The sequence below is a fragment of the Pleurodeles waltl genome, chromosome 3_1 (genome assembly GCF_031143425.1).
Source record: "Pleurodeles waltl isolate 20211129_DDA chromosome 3_1, aPleWal1.hap1.20221129, whole genome shotgun sequence".
Lineage (NCBI taxonomy): Eukaryota > Metazoa > Chordata > Amphibia > Caudata > Salamandridae > Pleurodeles > Pleurodeles waltl.
The window spans coordinates 361,415,680-361,436,819 of NC_090440.1; the positions used below are offsets into that span (position 1 = coordinate 361,415,680).

At 45.9% G+C, this 21,140-nt stretch overlaps 1 protein-coding gene across 3 annotated transcripts in view; it reads left to right on the forward strand.

The window, feature by feature from the left end:
• Positions 1-21,140, forward strand: part of AFG2B (AFG2 AAA ATPase homolog B) — a 201,594-nt gene that overhangs the window by 102,454 nt on the left and 78,000 nt on the right. For 2 of the 3 annotated variants that reach the window (XM_069222523.1, XM_069222522.1), the window contains exon 8: positions 12,201-12,335. The exons of the other annotated variant lie outside the window; for it this stretch is intronic. In XM_069222523.1, the coding sequence (XP_069078624.1) occupies positions 12,201-12,335 (135 nt within the window). The remainder of the gene's footprint in view (positions 1-12,200; positions 12,336-21,140) is intronic. 3 annotated transcript variants of the gene reach the window in all.

The window sequence follows — 21,140 nt, forward strand, 5'->3', positions numbered from 1 at the left end:
ATACACATGCTGTGCATACTCCTGCCATCTAGTGTTGGATCCATATGCGTGCAAGTTGTTTTTCCTTGAAGAAGTCTTTCGAGTCATGAGTTGCTGTGACTCCTCCTCTTGGTGATAATGCGCATGTTCATCGGCTCATTGTTAGATTATTTTTTTCTGCCGCCGGGTTCGGACGTATACTCCGGGTCGACACTTGCTGTGCTCTTTTTGGATCACAGGGTCCATTCCCTCCATCAGTATTGTACTTCGATCACATCTACCTTACTTTCTGTCTCGGTCGGCATTTGATTATTTCGCGCAGGGTCCGGTTTGACCTCAACCCCGCCTTTTGGAACTTACTCGTGACTCTCCACCATCCCTGGACAGTGAATGAACGGGCGCCATTTTTATATTTTTCTTGCTGCCACAGAACATATTGTCAGACGATCTCCATCAGACCTGCAATCAGTGGCGAGGCCACCTATGATGTTTACCACTCCTACTTCTCCAAGAAGACTCTTTGCAACTGTCGTATTCACCAACCTCTTTTGGTGGCTTTGGGAGAAACACCCACAAACTTCAGCTGCGGATGAAGGTTTTTTTTTCCTCTGAAGAAAGTTCCTTGACTCCTCCTCTGTCGCCTCCTCTGGCTGGCACACACTCTGCAAAGTTCGGAAGATCTTCAGATGGACCCAGCAGACTGTTGCAGGACAGTCACCCACGCCTTAGTCACTAACAAGCTTGACTATGGCAATGCCGTCTACGCCAGTACCTCAACCAGAAATATTGAAAAACTACAACACTTCCAGAACGCCAGCCCCGCCACACTCATTCTAGACCTCCCTTGCCGAGAACACATCTCTCAACACCTGAGGACAATCCACTGGCTACCGGTCGATAAGCAAATCACCTTGAAGCTTCTCACCCACATGTACAAGGCCATACACAGCTCAGGACCAGCCTACCTGAACCACCGCATCTCCTTCCACACCCTGCCAGATCCCTCCTCTCTGCCCAGATAGCCCTGGCCTCCACCCCTCGCATCCACAAAACCACTGCTGGAGGACGATCCTTCACCTACACTGCAGCAAAGAGTTCAAACAACCTCCCCCTGCACCGCAGACAAGGCCCATCACTCACCATCTTCAGGAAGAACCTCAAGATGTGTCTCTTCGGATGAGACCCCTCCCCTCCAGTGCCTTGTGACCCTCACAGGTGAGTAGCCACGCTTTACAAAGATTGATTGATTGATCAAGGACCTTCTGTCAGCCCAGCAGTCCATGAGTACAGCACCCCCTCCCCCTCGACACCCACCCTCAACCAAAACAGACTTCAGCCAAACAGCACTCAGACACTGTGGACCACGAGAGACAGGCTTTCGAACCACCATTGCCTTTGGGCCATGGTCAGCACCAACAAACTACTTTGGATGCCCTAGCCCAGCTCCGACTCGGTGCTGAAGAAGCTTTTGAGACCAATCACTTTGGCACCGGCTTCCCGGCACACAGACAACTCTCTGCACCAGCCACATCCTCTTTGGTGCCAACCAGAACCACGGCTTTTCTCTTGAAAGGTGGCATTTCTACTTGCTATCACCTCACTCAGGTGTGCCAGTGAGCTTCAGGCCTTAACCCTTGAAGAACCTTTCTTTCAGGTCCATAGGTATAGGTTTGTACTCCACACTAACTCCAAATTCCTCTCTAAGGTAGTGTCTCACTTCTACACTAATCAGTCTTTTGACCTTCCCATTTTTTTCCCACAGCCTGATTCAGTTGCAGAACGGGCTTTCCATACTTTGGATGTAAAATGAGCCCTCATGTACTGCATTTATAGAAAAAAATTATTGTTTCTTTCTCTGAACCCCACAAAAGGAAGGCTGAGTCTAAGTCAGGCTTTGTCTGATGGATAGTTAAATGTGTCCAGACCACATGCAGTGCCAAAGCTAAGAACGCTCTATCCACTTCTCCTGGAGCACACTCTGCTTGCTAGAAAGGAGCCTCTGTGGCCTTCCTTAGGAACATCCCTGTAGCTGATAAATGCAAAGCAGATTCCTGGTCCACACCACACACTTTTACAAAACTTTACTGTGTGGATGTCCTAGCTCGCCAACAAGTTAATGTTGGTCAGGCAGTTCTTCGTATACTCTTTAAATCTTCTGCAACACCCACAGGCTAGCCACCGCTTTTTCGGAGGGCTTCTTTATAGTCTGCGCATAGCAAGTATATCTGCAGCCACACATTCCTTGAACAGAAAATGTTACCTACTCTGTGGCATGTAGTGCTGTAGATTCACATGCACTCACCCTCCTCTCTGGACACATCTGGCTGTTGCAGTATCTTTTACTATCTCTCATTCCTCTTATGCATGGGCACCTCTCTCTATATGGCATTACTTCACATTCCATCCTCACCCGCCGTGCAGGAAAACAGTCTAACAATGGAGTCAAGGACCATGCTCATTAGCACCAAGAGGCGGAGACACAGCATCTTGTGACTTAAAATACTTTTTTGAAGAATAACAGCTTGCATACATCCGGGCCTAACCCTAGATGGTAGGAGTATGCACAGCATGTGAATCTACAGCACTACGTGCCACAAACAGATGCTTACAGGGTAAGGTATTAGGCACAGGGTAAATCTGTTGAAGTATATGCTGCAACATAACACATGCTGGCCTTCACATGTGCTTTTTACAACACGAATGAAATGATACGTGACCAAGTGGTCATGCACTCGTGTGAAAGCACAAGAAAGATTGTTATGCCACAAAAATCCCAACTTTAACAAGTTTATTAGCACCATCAAAAGTTAAGAACATTCTGCTATAGGCATTAAGATGCATAAGTAACAAGAAGGCACATCTAGTGTCATTAATCTTGTGCAGGTAATAATCATAAAAAATACAGCAACTTTAAGGCCCAGAGGAAAGACAATATGCAAATACTCAAATGTCTAGCAAACAAAGAATGCTACTGTTGTGAATCAAACAGTCATGTAACATTGTATAGAGATCGGCCAGCATTGGACAGAGAATGTCCTAAATGTGGCGAGAAGAGCCACTTTGCGAAGGTGTGTCAAGGAAGGTTTCATCCTAAAACAAATGGTTTTTGCTATTCAAGAAGATGACAGTGAAAGCACTAATATTGATGAGCATCTTGATGATCTTGTAATATTGGTTGCAATTCTGGATAATGGTGATGCTGAATACCTGCTGAGATGCATTGCACAAGTTAATCAGCAGAACATTGAAGTTTTAGTTGATGCTTGATCATGCATCACAATTATCTCGAAGGAGGAGTATGACATATTACCAGAAATGGAAATATTGCAACCAAGGAAGGTTTCACTCTGTGCTTATAGCAGTCGCAAAATCCATCTTGAAGGTGTCTTTGTGCCAGTTTGAGTTTTAAAAATAGTACAAGGCCAAAGTACACGTTGTCAACCATGGTGTCAGTATTCTGGGCTGGGCTGGACAGCAGAATCTGCGTATTGAGGTAAGCCCATGCAAAACTCCTTATGTGTTTACTGTTGCTGACACAAATCCTAGTGAAATTCTGCAAGAGTTCAAGTCCGTCTTGACAGAAAAATTGGAACAGATGAAGGGTTTCCAACACTTCATCAAACTTAGAGAAAGCCATACCCTTTAATCAAAAGGTGCACAATGTACCCCTTTCCACATGTAAGGAATGAGCACGACGTTTAATTAACCACACGCCTGAACACTTCCCTGAGAAAGCTCGCAACTTCCCCAATGCTCCACTGTCATTTCCAATTCCAAGAACAGCGTGTGATGGTTCGTGAACACAGGCACACCAGGGGAGGATGGGAAGCCGATGAACCCACTGAGAATAAGCACAATACAACAACTGGGCGGTGAAGCAGGGTAATAATAATGGTGGTTGAGGCATTTGGGAAGCATGAACATGTGCCTGGTTCTGCCTAGTCGTATCACTTCTTTTCTTTGGAAAAAACTATTTTTTATATTGCATTCACTTGAAATAGCTACCTTCTGACACTTTAACACTATGCAAAACCAAAGGATAATACGAAGAAATTATTATTTGTCCTCAGAAATGTTCTGCAATTCATTTTTTTTAGAACGAAATGTACTTTAACTTCGTGAATAGGCCCTTAGGAAGGAGGCACGTTCAGTAACACATGACTAGCTCTTCCTTAGCCAAACAGGTCTATAATCAGCCTAATTTAAGAAAGAGGTTTCCTTGCACGTAAATGCTAATTACTGTGCTGCTGAATGGTCATTACATAGTTGAACTTCAACTGAAGGAACTTTCCAATCAAAACAGAAAAAATAAAAATGACTTATGAGGGATAGATGGAAAAATATATTCAGTCGACAATGATACCTCAGTTTTTATTGGATGTCGGTTATTCTCTCAACCACATATGTCACTTACTTCAGTTACCTCAACCCACTTCTAGAATGTAGAGTTCGTTTTTTTAACTTATGTTTAAGATGAAACAAAACTTTTTTTGTGATTGTATATGCAATATAATATAAAAACAAAATACAAACTCCTCTTATGAACTTGTGTAATCAACAGACGGCCTAGTTGTTTTCTTTATGTTTGATCGGGCCCGAAGAGTGAACAAACCACAAACTCGTTGTTAAGGGGTAAAAGGCCGCTTTAATAGAACAGGTCTGGCAATATATAAACACCTTGGCATAAAGCCTTACAAAACTACATAACCTCACTAATACATAACTTCGTCCTATCCCCTCCCCCTCCCTCTAAAGAACCCATTCAACCTACCCCTTATGCCTACCACCTTGACCTGACCTACCCCTTACCCATCCCTTCTAAAATTCCCCTTGCCTTGTGTAAATTCCCTGTCCACTGATTTTTATATCGATCCCTTTCCCCACCCGAAATGCTTCTTGACCATAAACCCCCCGCAGCCAGACCTGACTACCAGCAGCAAAAATAATAAAACCCACCCCAACTCCCCCTTTAACATACAAACACATCTAATGAACCATTAACCAAAAACAAACCCAGACCTGTCCTGTCAAAGCTAAAACTTATTAATGCCCAACCTACAACGCCTCACTAAATGCAAATCACCTCCAGCCACAAAACAGCAAACAAAAAAGGGGTACGAAAACAAAGAATCAATGCAAGGGAGGGCGGGCGGGCACGAAGACAAACACGCCTACTGGGTGTGACGGCGGCCAAAGAGGCCGCCCACACCCTGCCCCTGTCTTTTATCCTCACACCAACAACCCGCCCCTTCCTGCACAGACTACCAATCCCCAACTCATCAGTGGCCTGTACCACTCCGGCCCGAAAAGCCCGGGGGGAGACCGGGCAAGCCCTCTGCTCCCCCCGAGCCCCCATCGGGCCCGAAGAGTGAACAAACCACAAACTCGTTGTTAAGGGGTAAAAGGCCGCTTTAATAGAACAGGTCTGGCAATATATAAACACCTTGGCATAAAGCCTTACAAAACTACATAACCTCACTAATACATAACTTCGTCCTATCCCCTCCCCCTCCCTCTAAAGAACCCATTCAACCTACCCCTTATGCCTACCACCTTGACCTGACCTACCCCTTGCCCATCCCTTCTAAAATTCCCCTTGCCTTGTGTAAATTCCCTGTCCACTGATTTTTATATCGATCCCTTTCCCCACCCGAAATGCTTCTTGACCATAAACCCCCCGCCACACAGGAAAACCCGGTAGGCGTTTTCCTGCCCCACCCGACCCCTTCTATCTATCCCATAGCTTAACCCCCAACAGGTCCGCAATCATCATTCGTAACTCAAACAAATAAATCTCATTACCCAAAAAGGATAAATGAACCCCATCCTGACGGAAAAAACCTACATCTGAACCGCTAATATTGTCATGCCTCAACACAGAAAAAACCTTGAACTCGACAAAAAGACCTCATTTCCCTATTCACCTTCTTTCGTTGCTTCTCTATGCCTTGAAAGGAATGAGGTACCAGTCCCGTCCAGACAATGTGTGTCCCTGACCACTTCTCCTGAATGCGTAGTAATTCTAACTTCATTGCCTTCCGTAAACCTATACCCGAAAGGGGAACCAAATCATTTTCGCCAAGATGAATGACCAATAAATCCGGGCAAACACCTTGCCGAATCCTTTGTGAAAGAACATATAAAAGCTCTCCCCACCTCATCCCACTCCTACCCACCCAACTAACTTTAACCCTCACACCATCCAAACCCAATTGTCGACCAAAATGCCTCGTCGCAGCCTGCTTCTCCGCCCAGCGAATGAATGAGTGCCCGACGATCCACACCGTACATGCTCCATCTGGACCCCCAACACAACCTATGAAGCAAAAAAGATGTTAAAGTATGTCACACCCCCCCGCTATAACCCACCCCAAAGAAAAGCACCCGAAACTGACAGCTAGAACAGGAGGAAAAGAGCAGATAGTTAAAAGAAGCAAAAGAACAATTTTGAAAAGAAACCCTTTACCAATGAAAGATCACCTATGATCATTTATCTGCTCTAATATAACGTTTAAAACACTGTGACCTCCACCTACCCAAGTTTTGGATCAATTGATCACTCCTCCCCATTCTCCTGGCTTCTGTTGCCGCGCCGATCCTAAACGAATGAGTCCCGTATAATCCTGGATCCAAACCCAACCGCCTCAAGCACATTTTCAAAACCGCCAAAACCTGAGATGCCGATAATGAAGAACCATCTTGATGTAAAAATACAAACTTTGCAGACTCTGGCAACTTACCTGCAAATATGAACCACGACCTAACTGGACAATCTTGAGAGCCTGTACGCCGTAAAACAACCTCCTGACCCCTGCCCAACTGATCCCCTTTTGTTTTTCCCAACCACACAACAACCTCTCCTCCACTTACCTGTACATTAGAACGTAATAAACCATCCCTCCCTTTTAAACCTAACAACTCTGAAATACGAAACGCTCCATGAAAGAGCCAAGCCATGCATAAAGATAACAAACCCACCTCCCATTCTGAAAAGCAGACAACTCCCAGTGCCCGTAAAATGTCCCGCAATAACTGGGACGTGATTGGCCTTCTTCTATCCCACCTTGCACCTCCTGACCTGGCCCAATCCGCTAAGATCCGCCTGCAAATTTCCCCTTCCACTGGATCATAACCCCAAAAATACTTACCGTAAAATGATATTCCCGCCAACTTACCTGCAATTGTAACAGCAGATAAACCTTTAACAATCAGATGCATAATGAACCGAACCGCCATATCCCGTCTCCTAATGACGACGTCATCCCCCCCAACCAATTCCACAGCTCCCACTTCCAAGAAATCCAACCATGCCTGACCATAACTCTTCCTTGTAGACGGGGCTATAGACCGCTGTACCAGCTCCAACATTCTTAATCTCCTAAAACCCACAACTCCCCCGGAACCAGCGTCTTCTCCATATCTGCTCCCGGTGCTAGACCACTGAACCTCTGCCACTGAAAACGAGATAGGGCATCAGCAGTATCATTATTGATTCCAGGGATGTACTTAGCCTTGAACCTAACATTGGATTTTAAGCAATGCAACAAGAAAATACGCAGCAATTTCAACACTGTAACATCCTTCGCCTTTTGTGAATTCACCAAGGCTACCACAGTCTGATTGTCCACATTAAACACCACATTCCGATTGGCCAAATGAGAACCCCATACTACCAGAGCCACAACTAAAGGAAAAAATTCCAAAAAGGCAATGCTATGCCTCGCTTCTTTCCATCTGGCTGGCCAAGCCTCCGCCATCCAATGACCATCCCAAAACAGCCCAAAACCGTGGGCACCAGATGCATCCGAAAACAACTCAACCTGCCAAAACCAATCCGAATCATCAACCAACATGGGAACTCCATTAAATTCCTGCAAAAAACAAATACACATTCTCAAATCCTCCCTCACCTGAGCCTTAATCCGAATGTGATGATGCGGTAACGTCGCACCCCTTATTGCAAAACCAAGTCTCCTACAAAAGGCTCTGCCCACTCTGACCACCTTACAGGCGAAATACAAATGTCCTAATAATTCTTGAGCTCGCCGCAACTCCAGCTTATGTCTTTTCACCGTGTCTTCCAAAAGCAAAATCAACTGCCTCACTTTGTCCTGAGGTAACCTCACCTCCATTCTCAAAGAAACCAACTCAATGCCAAGAAAGCTAATACATGTCAGAGGTCCCTCCGTCTTCTCCTTTGCCAGTGGAACCCCAAATTCAGACATCAAATCCTCAAAAATCCAACAAAGTCCTGCCACATGAACCTGTCCCTGCCGCCCCCACAAAGAAAAAATCATCTAAGTAATGTGTCGCCAACCTGTCCCCTCTCTTGTACTGAAAACACCACTGCAAAAACGTACTGAACATTTCAAACAAGGAACAAGAAACCGAACAACCCATTGGAAGCATGCGATCCACATAAATCGCACCCCCGAACTGAATCCCCAACAAAGAAAAATCCTCCGGGTGAAAGGCAATAACCGAAACGCTGATTTTACGTCCGCTTTTGCCATCTCTGCCCCATGCCCACACATCCTCACCAAGGCAACAGCTTCATCCACTGATGCATAATGCACAACAGAATCCTCAAAAGCGATAAAATCATTGACCGAACACCCCGCTGGCCAGGACAGATGATGTATCAGCCTAAATTCACCTGTCTGTTTCTTTGGAACCACTCCTAGGGGCGAAATAGTCAAGTTGGCCAAAGGCCACTCCAAAAATGGGCCCAAAATCCTTCCCAATTCCAATTCCTTGTCCAATTTTTCCTGAACCACCTCCGGATATGCCCTCGCCGATTTCAAATTATTGGCCCACCTTCGCACTCTAGGACCTTGATAGCATAAACGGAAACCTTCAACAAAACCACTCCACAAAACCTTTGCTTCGTCCCTTCGAGGATACCAACGTAGCCAATCTGAAATAATCTCAAACTTAATAGGCGTAGGGCCCTTTTCCAACAACATGCTGACTTTGGCCTCTGCCCCTGTCACCACCTCTACTTTGCTGTCCTTGCCATCCCCAGTGCATGCCTCCAAGACACTGAAACGCTGGGTGCCTGCCTCCACAATGGGAGCAGTCATGCCGAAATCTACAGGGCTGCCTATTGCAGAAACTGCTGTTAAACGCCCAGCAAGACCCATTCCCTTGAAACTGCCCTCGCTGCCCAAAACCCACCCGAAATTGGGTGGGACGCCCCTGAAAGGGCTTATATTGCACCGGCAAGCCACTTGCAGTGTGCGTAGTAGGAGCATACCTGGCTGTCCTTAACCACTGCATCCACAACTCATTATCTATTTCCCCCCAAACCTTGGAGGGATCCATCGCCTTTCTTGCACGAAATTCCTCGTCATATCTAAACCACCCAAAACCCCCATAATCCATTTGGGCCCCCGCCGCACCACCATATATTTAAACAAAGCAACACACGAATCCACGTACTTCTCACAATAGACACTTGCATATATCAAAAAAGCTTTTTTCAATATTTGTAGGCACCTTAGGCCTCCGAGCCAGCTCCCATTCCTCTTCCTTTGACCCTTCTTTTGCTTGCACCTCTCTATGCAATAGTTTAAACACATCCACAAATTCACCTTTCCAAATTTTATCTTTTAAATTCTGAGTGAGATGCGCCCCCAAAGGCATCGCCACTCCCATGTAAGGCAATTTCTTACCTTTCCCCGAAGAATCCGCACTTATTACACCCCTTTCCTTAACCGCCTCCTGCAAGACTTTTGACTCATCCTCTTTCCGCACCTCCCCCGTGACTACCGACTTACCTGCCCCATTATCAGTACTGCAATCCACCTGCACAGAAGCGTCAACCCCACCCGAACCACATACTTCCCTCCCATAGCCGCAAACATTTCGACCCATCCCCAACCCAATCTCACCTCTAGGTAAATTCCCAGCTGTAACCTTGCGACGAGTTCCAGAGCGATCGCCCTGGACCACCTCTGGAACCGCTGACTGCTACGCCGGTACCGCTACCCTTACATTTTGTTCTTCCTCGTCCTCTTCATAATCAAGCAGAGTCTCTTCTTGCATGTCGAAACCTGCACCAGCGCCCCAGCTGGTGGAAGGCTGCTCGTCATCCAAAATTGAGCCCGCACTGTGACCCAGCGAACAACGTACACCTGCTTCCCTCGTCGTCGGGTAAACCGCTCCGGAATTTTACCCTCCCTTCTTTCCGGTGTACCAAAAGCGCCCTGGCCTTAACCGGCAAACTCTGCCCACCAGCATGCCGCCTAGCATCCTGATGCACCGCCAAACTCCCCGGTCTGCCCGGAAACCGAGGAGTGTCACACCCAGCGCTAACCTCTTGCAAAGCTGGATTTCACCTATCCAGCAAAACCTTACCCGTCTCCCTATTCACACCCCTACCTACCTGACCATAAACCAAACCTGTTACCAATACACCTTCCTGATCCACCAAATCCACCTGGTCACCTACATGCACAACATTCCGTGCTCCAAAATTTCCTTCAAAACTCCTTACGCTTGAACACCTCACCAAACTGGACTCCTTCAAACCATCTGCCCCAGCATCTCTCTTCAAAAAATTCACCTCCTGCTCATCCATAACACTTTCCCCCAAACGAAAACTTTCCTGTCCCTCTGGCTCCTCGTCAGATATCACAATGACGTCTTCTTCCCTTTCCCTGCCCTCCTCCGCCTTCTGTCCTTCTGCCAAAACCCTTTTAACCGATAACATTGCCCCCGAATTGCCCTTTTCCGTAGGCGCCGCCATTTTGACTACGCCCCCTAAGGATCTCTCCTCTAAAATGGCCGCCTCGCGTTCAATCGCGTTGTTGCGCGGCAATTGGGCTTGTTTTCCCGCCCTCCGACCACGCAGATTTCTCGTCATGCGCTCGCTGCAGAGCCGCGCCCCCTGCCTCTCTCCCTGTGTCACCGCGCCCACGCGGCCCGCCCCCCTCCCTCCCGCCGACACCCTCCTCGCCAGGGAGACTCCCGAACGCCGGAGAAAATGGCCCATTCCTCGTCTACGAGGAACCACTTCTTCCGATCTCGAACCCGGCCCCCCCAACACCTCCTGGGGCCCAAAAGCTGAGCGCGTAACTCTCCGACCCTCCGCGCTTTTAGTTTTAAATTTCTTAAGCTTTACTTGCGGCGAGAAACAAGCTGCTACCGCAGTGCTAACTCCTTCAGCTGACAACCTCTTAGGTCTTTTTAAACCCACCCATGCTTCTTCCAGAATGCCCTCTCTAATCAAATCTTCCCTGCCCTCAACACCTTCAGGGCCTGCACAACTTTACTCAGTTCTCGATCCCAATAAACCACAATAAGAAACACTCCCCCACTCTAGTGACAATTCAATATTAATAATAGCTCCACCCTAAAACGCCTTCCAACAAGCAAAAAACGCCTACCAACAAGCCTATAATCTCCACAGCACGAAGACAAACACGCCTACTGGGTGTGACGGCGGCCAAAGAGGCCGCCCACACCCTGCCCCTGTCTTTTATCCTCACACCAACAACCCGCCCCTTCCTGCACAGACTACCAATCCCCAACTCATCAGTGGCCTGTACCACTCCGGCCCGAAAAGCCCGGGGGGAGACCGGGCAAGCCCTCTGCTCCCCCCGAGCCCCCAATCTGTCTAAAGGTAGTCCAATAAACCAGATGCCTAATGCCCCTGTGCTGCACATCCAATGTGATTAGGCTGGTATTGCTGATATCACAACACCTCCTTAATTAGTTTACGGAAAGTCGATGCTTTTCGTCCAATTCACTTCAGGCCTCCCCAGGACAATACGAGGACTGTGACCCCTTGAGCAATGTAGGAATATAAAACCCAATGCGTATTAGCTGAAATAAGTGCACATAATTAAACTACTCATATATTGTGTGTGTTGCGGTGCACCAGTCACTAGGCCACGCTGTGAGATAATGGCCCAGGGAAGTTGTCCAGTACCGGGATGCTTTCCCTTCTATGCTTAAACATTGAGCGTCAGATGTCCTCAGCGTGACTCGCAACCTATCATTATTTAACTTCCTGTCTTGTGGCAATTACATTTCATGAGCGCATCATTTAAAACGGTTTCAGCTCTGGTTTGTTAAAAATTGAACAATTTAAACTTAAATCTACCCCGAAGGCTTGAAGTTGTTCCTAAAGGTATCTTATAGTAACAAGAAAATTATCCAGCAGCATCTGACATATTATTTTAAATTTTACCTTTTTTTAAAAAAAAAATGTTTAGCTGGAGCTTCAAGAGATTTGTAACAGAGGTGTACTCATTGTGGCTGCCACAAACAGACCGGATATCCTGGATGACGCCTTGATGCGGCCTGGGAGATTGGATAGAATAATTTATATACCACCTCCAGATGAAAAGGTAATGAAAAATAAGAAACCTCTGTATATGTAAGTTTCTTATTTTCTTCAGCAGCAGTTCTAAATAGCAGTTGCAGAAAGACTGTGTTCTGTACTTATGTGCACTAGTATTGTAATATTTTAGATCTCGCCTGAGACAGCCAATGCGCCGTCCATAACAGTGCTTGTGCTCGCCTGCATTTTTGCTTTCCCCTCCCCGTGTTGTTTTGCTTTACTGCCACCCTCCCTTCCTGCCATCTGTGTTGATTTGTCTGCACCCTCCCTTCCTGCCATTAAGTTGCTTTCCCTCCACCATTCCTTCTCACCATCTGTGTTGCTTTGCCCCTACCCTTCCTACTCAGCTGTCCTTTTTTGCTTTTCCAATTTCCTGTTTGGTTAATGGCCCTTCCGTTATCTTTTTCCTGTGCCCAACGGCAGGTCAAGTTGACTTCAGTGTTCTGTTGAACTCCTGACACTAAATTTTTCATTTTTAGTAATTGTCAGTAATATTCAAGAATTACCTTATTAATGGCTTTCTGAGTGTTCATTAAATGACCTCGATCATTTTTAACAGCCAATGTGGTTCCATCTACCTGTCTCAACACGTGAGCTAAGCAAGTAGTTTAAAGCTATGCTTTTTTGTGTTTAAGATTGGTTTTATTCATTATATAGCACTACCTATCAACGAATAATACAGTCACATCTGTAGTTTAAACCCAGATCTGTGACTGGGGGTGAATGTTTGACAATGTTCAGCATTCCGTCCATCACTTGTTGGTTTTGCATTTGTCGCCCTAAGTGGGAAGGGTATGCCCAGACGTGGGTCCCGTGCTTCCCATGCCACTGGATTCAAGCTAGCCTGGCTGATGAGGGGTGAAACCCCGAAACCGGTCCCAGGATGCTTGTTTCCAGTCCAGGGAAGACCTGGCCTAGCAGTTCGGGCTGGACTGTTCCCATGGGGAACAGGGTCAAGACTGATTTGCATATGGCTGGGTCCAAACTGGAATGGCATGGGCAGCAAAAAAACGATGGATTAAACCCAGATCTGTGACTGGGGGTGAATGTTTGACAATGTTCAGCATTCCGTCCATCACTTGTTGGTTTTGCATTTGTCGCCCTAAGTGGGAAGGGTATGCCCAGACGTGGGTCCCGTGCTTCCCATGCCACTGGATTCAAGCTAGCCTGGCTGATGAGGGGTGAAACCCTGAAACCGGTCCCAGGATGCTTGTTTCCAGTCCAGGGAAGACCTGGCCTAGCAGTTCGGGCTGGACTGTTCCCATGGGGAACAGGGTCAAGACTGATTTGCATATGGCTGGGTCCAAACTGGAATGGCATGGGCAGCAAAAAAACGATGGATTAAACCCAGATCTGTGACTGGGGGTGAATGTTTGACAATGTTCAGCATTCCGTCCATCACTTGTTGGTTTTGCATTTGTCGCCCTAAGTGGGAAGGGTATGCCCAGACGTGGGTCCCGTGCTTCCCATGCCACTGGATTCAAGCTAGCCTGGCTGATGAGGGGTGAAACCCCGAAACCGGTCCCAGGATGCTTGTTTCCAGTCCAGGGAAGACCTGGCCTAGCAGTTCGGGCTGGACTGTTCCCATGGGGAACAGGGTCAAGACTGATTTGCATATGGCTGGGTCCAAACTGGAATGGCATGGGCAGCAAAAAACGATGGATTAAACCCAGATCTGTGACTGGGGGTGAATGTTTGACAATGTTCAGCATTCCGTCCATCACTTGTTGGTTTTACATCTGTAGTTTACACACACTTTTCACACTCTCACATTCCTCGACCCCACTGTGGTGTGACCACTCCCTCAGGTTTCCAAGTTGTTCTCTCCAAAAGTCTTACTTATTCTATTCTTTCACTGCCTTTGAATGGTGGAGGTAAATCCACAACAAACATTTGTGATACGTTCTCCGCTCCCATTGTATCTTTTAGCTAGTTCTCCATTGGCTTTTACAGTTCCTACATTCCCATTTTTAATTCCCAGGAACGCCACAACTCAGAAATTATTTCTTTATGGGTGCCACTCCTTATTCTTAAGACATTGCATTCCTATTAGATCTACCTCTTGTTTCTTCAGTGTTCACTTGTGTCCATTAGCCTTACGAGTCCTTCTCTGTTCTCTGTCAACTGGCCCTATTCATCCGTGGATTGTAACATATCTGTTATCGAGGTCTCCTTCCTCCTGACATACTTGCAGGTGTTTTGTCCTCTTTAGCAGTGTGTATTGGTCCAGTTTAACTTTGTTAACAGGTTGCTTTTCTTTATCACATCTGCACGGTGCAGCTCGGTCCGAAAGCCTATTGTGCCCAGTCTGATACTGCGGAATGTGATTACTTTTTTAATAAGCCTTGTACGACTGTGGACTGCCTTAGCATTGTTGCCTCTGTACAGACCCAATTTTATAAAGCAGTTATATCCAACAAAGCAGCGTGTGATTTTTTTTCCCTATTTTGCTGTCACATGAAGGGGTTCCTTAGGAATGGAGATAGTCTATCAAACTTTGTTACCCCAATACTGTTGTTACACATTTGAAAAGTTGATGAACCGAGAAGGAACCAAATAACACAAGGCTTTTTTAGGTGGGATGTGATCTGATACAGCTAGAAATGCTAGGCATTTTTGACACTCAAGTCCAATAATGCAGGACAATTCCTTAATCATTTGTTATTTTCAGAAAGTGGGTTTTAAACCAAGCTTTCCTGGGAAGCAGATGGACTTGGCAACTGTTGGAATTTTCCCGTATGCAGGGTCATACCCAATCTTTTTGCCTCCTGCCTTCAATTTTTTTCTGACCAGTTGCTGTTGGCTTTTGAACTCTGAGCACTTTACCACTGCTAACCAGTGCTAAAGTGCATATGCTCTCTGTGTAAATTGTACTGTTGATTGGTTTAATTCATGATTGGCATACTTGATTTACTAGTAAGTCCCTAGTAAAGTGCACTAGAGGTGCCCAGGGCCTGTAAATCAAATGCTACTAGTGGGCCTGCAGCACTGGTCGTGCCACCCACTTTAGTAGCCCTGTAATCATGTCTCAGACCTGCCACTGCAATGTCTGTGTGTGCAGTTTTAAACTGCCAATTTGACTTGGCAAGTGTACTCACTTGCCAGGCCTAAGCCTTCCCTTTTCTTACATGTAAGAAACCCCTAAGGTAGGCCCTAGGTAGCTCCATGGGCAGGGTGCAGTGTATGTTTAAGGTAGGACATATACTCATGTGTTTTATATGTCCTAACAGTGAAATACTACTAAATTCGGTTTTCAATGTTGCAAGACCTATCCTTCTCATAGGTTAGCATGGGGGCTGCCTTTAAGTATGAATAAAGTGTATATTCCCTTTGGGAGTGGATAGACATGTGGAGTTTGGGATCTCTGAGCTCACAATTTAAAAATACATCTTTTAGTAAAGTTGATTTTAAGATTGTGTGTTTGAAAATGCCACTTATAGAAAGTGGGCATTCTTGCTTAAACCATTTCTGTGACTCTGCCTGTTTGTGGATTCCCTGTGTGGGTCAGTTTGACAGTTGGGATGGTTGCACCTCTCTCTAGACCGCAACACAAAGGGAGCTGGGGTGTAGCCTGCATATCCTGATGAGCCATCTGTGCTAGGAGGAAGAGGAGGAGTGGTCACTCACACCTGAAAGGGCTGTGCCTGCCCACACACAATGCAGTCTCCAACCCCTTGGTGTGTGGCTGGAGCCTGGTCTGGGCAAGGCAGGATTTCACAAACAAGAGAGACTTTTCTTTGAAGTAAGTCTATTTCAAAGGTCAAAATGGGTATAAGAAGGGCACCCAAAACCACAGACCTTAGATCACTTCTGGACATCAAGAGGAACCTCTGCCTGGAGAAGAGCTGAAGAGCTGAGGAAGAAGAGCTGCCCTGCCTGTGACTGTGATTTGTGGAGCTATCCTGTAGTTGCTGCTTCTGCCTGTGCAAGAGGACAAAGACTGGACTTTGTGTGCCTTCCTGCTTGTGAAGAACTCTCCAAGGGCTTGAAACTGAGCTTGCCTCCTGTTGTTGAAGTCTCAGAGATAGCAAAGACTTCTCTCTGCCGGCACCTGGAGCCCCTGCTGAGACTCCTCCTGCCCTGCCAAGTGGTGCCCTATCCAGTTTCTGGGGCTTTGTCAGGTGAAGCTGGTGGACCAAGGTTGGAAATTCATGCACAGATCGCCTAGCGGGGAAATTTCCGACGCAGCCTCCAAGAACAGCTGAAAGAACGAGGTTCCGCCGGCTCTGTGGCTGAAATTGACGCATCGCTTGCAGCGCGGTGGTGAAATCGACGCCCACGGCTGGAGAAACAACGCTCGGCATTGCTAACCGAGACTGCAACGACTCAACATCGTTGGGCATGAAAAAACAACGCAAGTCTGCCCGTACCCGAGGTGCTTTGTCTGGATCTACGCATCTCTCTCCTGCGGGGAAAGAAACAACACACGCCGATCGGACCAGAGAAAGAGAAACAACGCACAACTTCGCTTACGGGTGAGAAATCAACACACCACTTACCTTTTTCAACACACAGTCGCCCGTGCAGGTTATTTTGACGCGACACAGGTACATTTTCACGCTAACAGCGTTAGCGTTGTGTTTAAAAGGACATGACGATTCTTTTTGCTTTTTAATTAATAACTTGACCTGTGTATTGTGTTTTTTTGTCGTTTTGGTCTAGTTTTGTTTAGATAAATATTTATTTTTCTAAACCTGTGTTGTGTCATTTTATATTGTTCTTATTGAATAACTGTGTGTGTTGGTACAAATACCTTACACCTGGCATTCTGAAGTTAAGCCTGCCTGCTCGTGCCAAGCTACCAAGAGGCTGAGGGAGGGTTAGCTCAGGGTGATTCTCTTTTACCCTGACTAGAGTGAGGGTCCTTGCTTGGACAGGGGGTAACTTGACTGCCAACCAAAGACCCCATTTCTACCAGCTACCAAAACTCTTCAATGAGTGGAGCACAACATGTGGCCAAACAACTATAGCAAGTAAATTATTCACTGATCAGTTTTAAGGTAACTCGGGGTGGAGGCAGCAGAGAAGAAACCTTTATCCCCAACCCTCAAAACTCCCCCAAATGAGGTACCTTTGTGTGCTTGGTGACTGTTGTTTGGAAGTTATGAGAAGCCGCAATCTAACATTCATTGTCCATAAAGCTGGTCCAGCAAATGTTTTTATTATTTTCTTCCTATTGCAGAGACGTATGGAAGTCATGAACAAAATTGGGCTCTCTCAATGGAATGCTTCCCAGTTCATTGCAGTCTGTCTTCATTGTACTCAACCTCGTTATTTGTAAATGAGAACAGAATGTGTATTTTGTAAACCTGTGTAGGCCCCTGTTGAATCCTCTCTTTTATTGTAGCTACAAAGAGACTTGGTGATGATGTGGTCAGCGTGCATTAGTCTTGCTCAAAGAGAAAGCAGAGGACGAATGAGATCAGTAGAGCAGGCTTTATTTCGATATACTTTTGCTCAAAGTTAAAATATCCCCTTAAGAACATACGAGAAAATCAAAGAATTAATGAATAAAGAGAGAATAGATCAAGAAGTGGCTGGCACTTCCTCATTAGGATGGTAGAAACAACTAACAAAAACAGACATACAAACGGTACCAGTGCCTTATTTCAAAGGGTGATGGTCCCTCATTCAGGTCAACAATAATGAGATGAAAGAAAAATTCTGTAGAGTTACAGAGGCTAACTGAAATCCTATATATTTCCTCAAGGGTTTTGACCAGTTTTGGTTTCTTACCTGCTTGGATGAAGAAGCTGTTGTCTAACTAGCCTGTATATTTTGGGTCAAATGTTGCTACGGCCATGATTTTGTCTAAATGTCTGAGTTTTTATTTTCTGCCTGCCTTTTTAAAAAGAAAATACACCAAGCCATTGAAGTGTCTTTAAGTGGACTTGTACTTCCTGAAACAAAAGCATAACGTTTTTTTTAGGTTGAAGAGTTCCTGAATGTTGCTGTTGCTTTAGGTTGTTTTTGACATGCACATTTCAGCTGGTCATACTTGTACCTCTGTGCTTCTTTCTTTCTGTAACTCATTTCACAGCCTTACCACATACAAAAAATAACACTAGATATTTAGAAACAATTCATTCAAAGCTGCTCCAGATTGTTTTAAAACAACATTTTAAGTTCACTAGCTATTTTTATTTATTAGGCTATATTCCCCATGTCATGTCTGCTACAAGTGGACAGGGCAGCTCTCTAAATTAGACTACTAATAGGTTGCACTGTTAAAGAGCTTAGTGGATACTGTTTCTGAAAAGTGCTTTAACACTCTAGCTTTGAGTTTAATTGGCAAGGAGATCATCATTTTACCATGTTTAATGCATAAGTGGTTCCCTTTTCCTTTTAGCAGCCCCCCACGCCTCAACCTCCTGTAAAAAAAAAAAAAAAAAAAAAAGAAATCTAACCTCCATCAAGATATTGCAATACTTTAATGAACTGGTGAATTTTTAATTTCTAATGGATTCTTCTAACTGCAGGTTCCTCACCTATAGAATATTTTCCAGGCGCCAGACTGGATCGGGAAGTTTTCATAGTGGTGCTCCTGCACACCAGTAGGTGGCTGTGTGTGCTCTTTGTTGACTCTGTTCACCGCGAAAATGACAGAGTGGATCCATATATAGTTGCCACCCCTGTGTGCCAGCCTCAGTCCCGTTCTTTCTGTCCCTTTGTCTGTGGATCCAGAGCACTGCTCCTTTTTTCTGGTTGGCAAATTCTTTCAAAACTCACCAGTTTGCAAGAGAACATTGTTCTCACTGAGGATTACAGGGTTCCAACTGTGAACATTGGACATAGTTGTAAGTGACGTATCCGCACAAGGTCTGCCTCTAATGTTTGGGCTTGGGCACAACTCAAGACGGTGCTAAGAAGGTGACCACATGCAACCAAAGGTGACCCATGACCAAGAAGGAAAGCTGTATGTCATTGAACACTGAATTAAGTCACGGACCTCTTGTAAGTCACACTGCTGCTCCAACTCAAGGGTGCAGACTCGTTCCCACTCTCTGGGCTGCTCTTGCGACAGATCTTCTTGGTTAAAGTAGGAAGTAGATTAAGAAGTCAAAGCTGCAGACTCGTTCCCGCTCTGGGGGCTGCTCTTGCGACAGATCTTCTTCACGGTTAAAATAGGAAGATGAAGAAGAGTATGAAGTCAAAGCTGGACTCTACCTCATTTCCACCACTCTCTGTCCAAAGAGGAGTCGGGAGGGTATCAATGCACCGACCAATCATGCTTAGGAGCCCCGAATTGATTCTACAGCTGGTCAGGTGCGCCTCAACATTCCGAGGTCATTGATGCAGGAGGTCGAGGTCTTCAAGGGGGCCATCTTTTATATTTTTTTCTCTGCTTTGGTTTTCTCTGGCATTCTTTTGGGTCCCATGCATCTGCAAGAAACTCCAGTTGGGTTACCGGTAGCAGATTAGTCCTTGGCACCATTGATGCCCCTAAACCGACCTCTGGTTCCACTCTGACTCCAGTAATGACTTCCACTCTGCCTCCAAGATCTGTGCCAGTCTGTTCTCTACTGGTTCCAGTCCCAAAGTTCCCGGCTCTGTAAGTAAGCCCCTACTAACTCTGGTATCCAAACTTAAGTTGCATCAGTTTAGATCCCTTGACTGAGGTCGTACATTGACTTCACTCAAACACACATGGTCCCCTTATGGGTTGATTCAGTCCCCTTACTCTTTGATTCAGATACAATTCTTTCTGTTCCTTGAGCTCTTCCTCAGAGGCTTTTATGACCTTTTGACTTGAGTTCTGATCAGTCTTATAGTGACCAAGGAGATGACGAGGGATGATTAACCCCCACACTATGATGATGATTGCAGAGTAGCAGGAGGACAGTGGGCTGGATACCTCTCTTGACAGAGGATTGGTTTCACCCCTTGTACTCTTAACGGAGAAGAGTGCATCATTTGCTGTAGTAATTAGACATGCAGCTAAGATCCTGGACATATAGTTACCTTCGGCTAAGGTTAAGACAAATGTCCTGACCGAGGTTTTGCATCCCGGGCTAGCCTCATCTAAGGCCTGGCTTCCATTTAATGAAGCCCTAACTTTGCACCATGATAGCCACTTGGGCGAAGCCCTGCTCTTGCCCACTAGGGACCACGCAGCTGGCCAGGTGCCATAGACTGGAACTGGGCAAAACGGACTTTCTTACACAGTACCCAACTCCTGAAAGTTTGATGAATCAAGCTTGCACTAGCAAAGTCAACCCTAATGCATTCCCTATGGGCCCTCCAAACAGGGAGTTGAAAAGGTTTGAGACATTTGGGAAACTGATATTCTCCTAGCCAACTTGGCTTTAAGGTCAATCAGTGCAGCCTGGCCGTTGTAGGTGTGCCCTCTGGCACATGGACAGTGAGATTTTGCTGGCAGTCCTGGAGGATTTTCTGACCTCTGGCTTAACCATTTAGAAAGGATGCTGCTAAATATATGATTAGGGCTGGTCTGGATACTAATAACTGTTTGCAGAATGCAGTGGCTACTTGAGTTGTACTCCGCCCCTATTTGTGGAGCTAAACCACTAGCTTTCTGATGGATATACCTTTTGATGGGTCCCACCTCTTTGGCAAAAAGGCTGATTCTGACCTTTTTCACTTAACAGAAAGCAGAGCCAAAGCACATTCTTTGGGCCTTTTTGCAGAGCACCCATCCATCTTGCTACAAGATACTTCTACCTGAAGATTCCTCACATGCAGAATAATACCAGGCATCAGACGATTTCTGGAAGCCTCAAAGCTCTCACATCACTGGTAGTGGGTGCTGGCTTCCTATTCACCCTGTCGCATCATATGATGTCACCAAAGC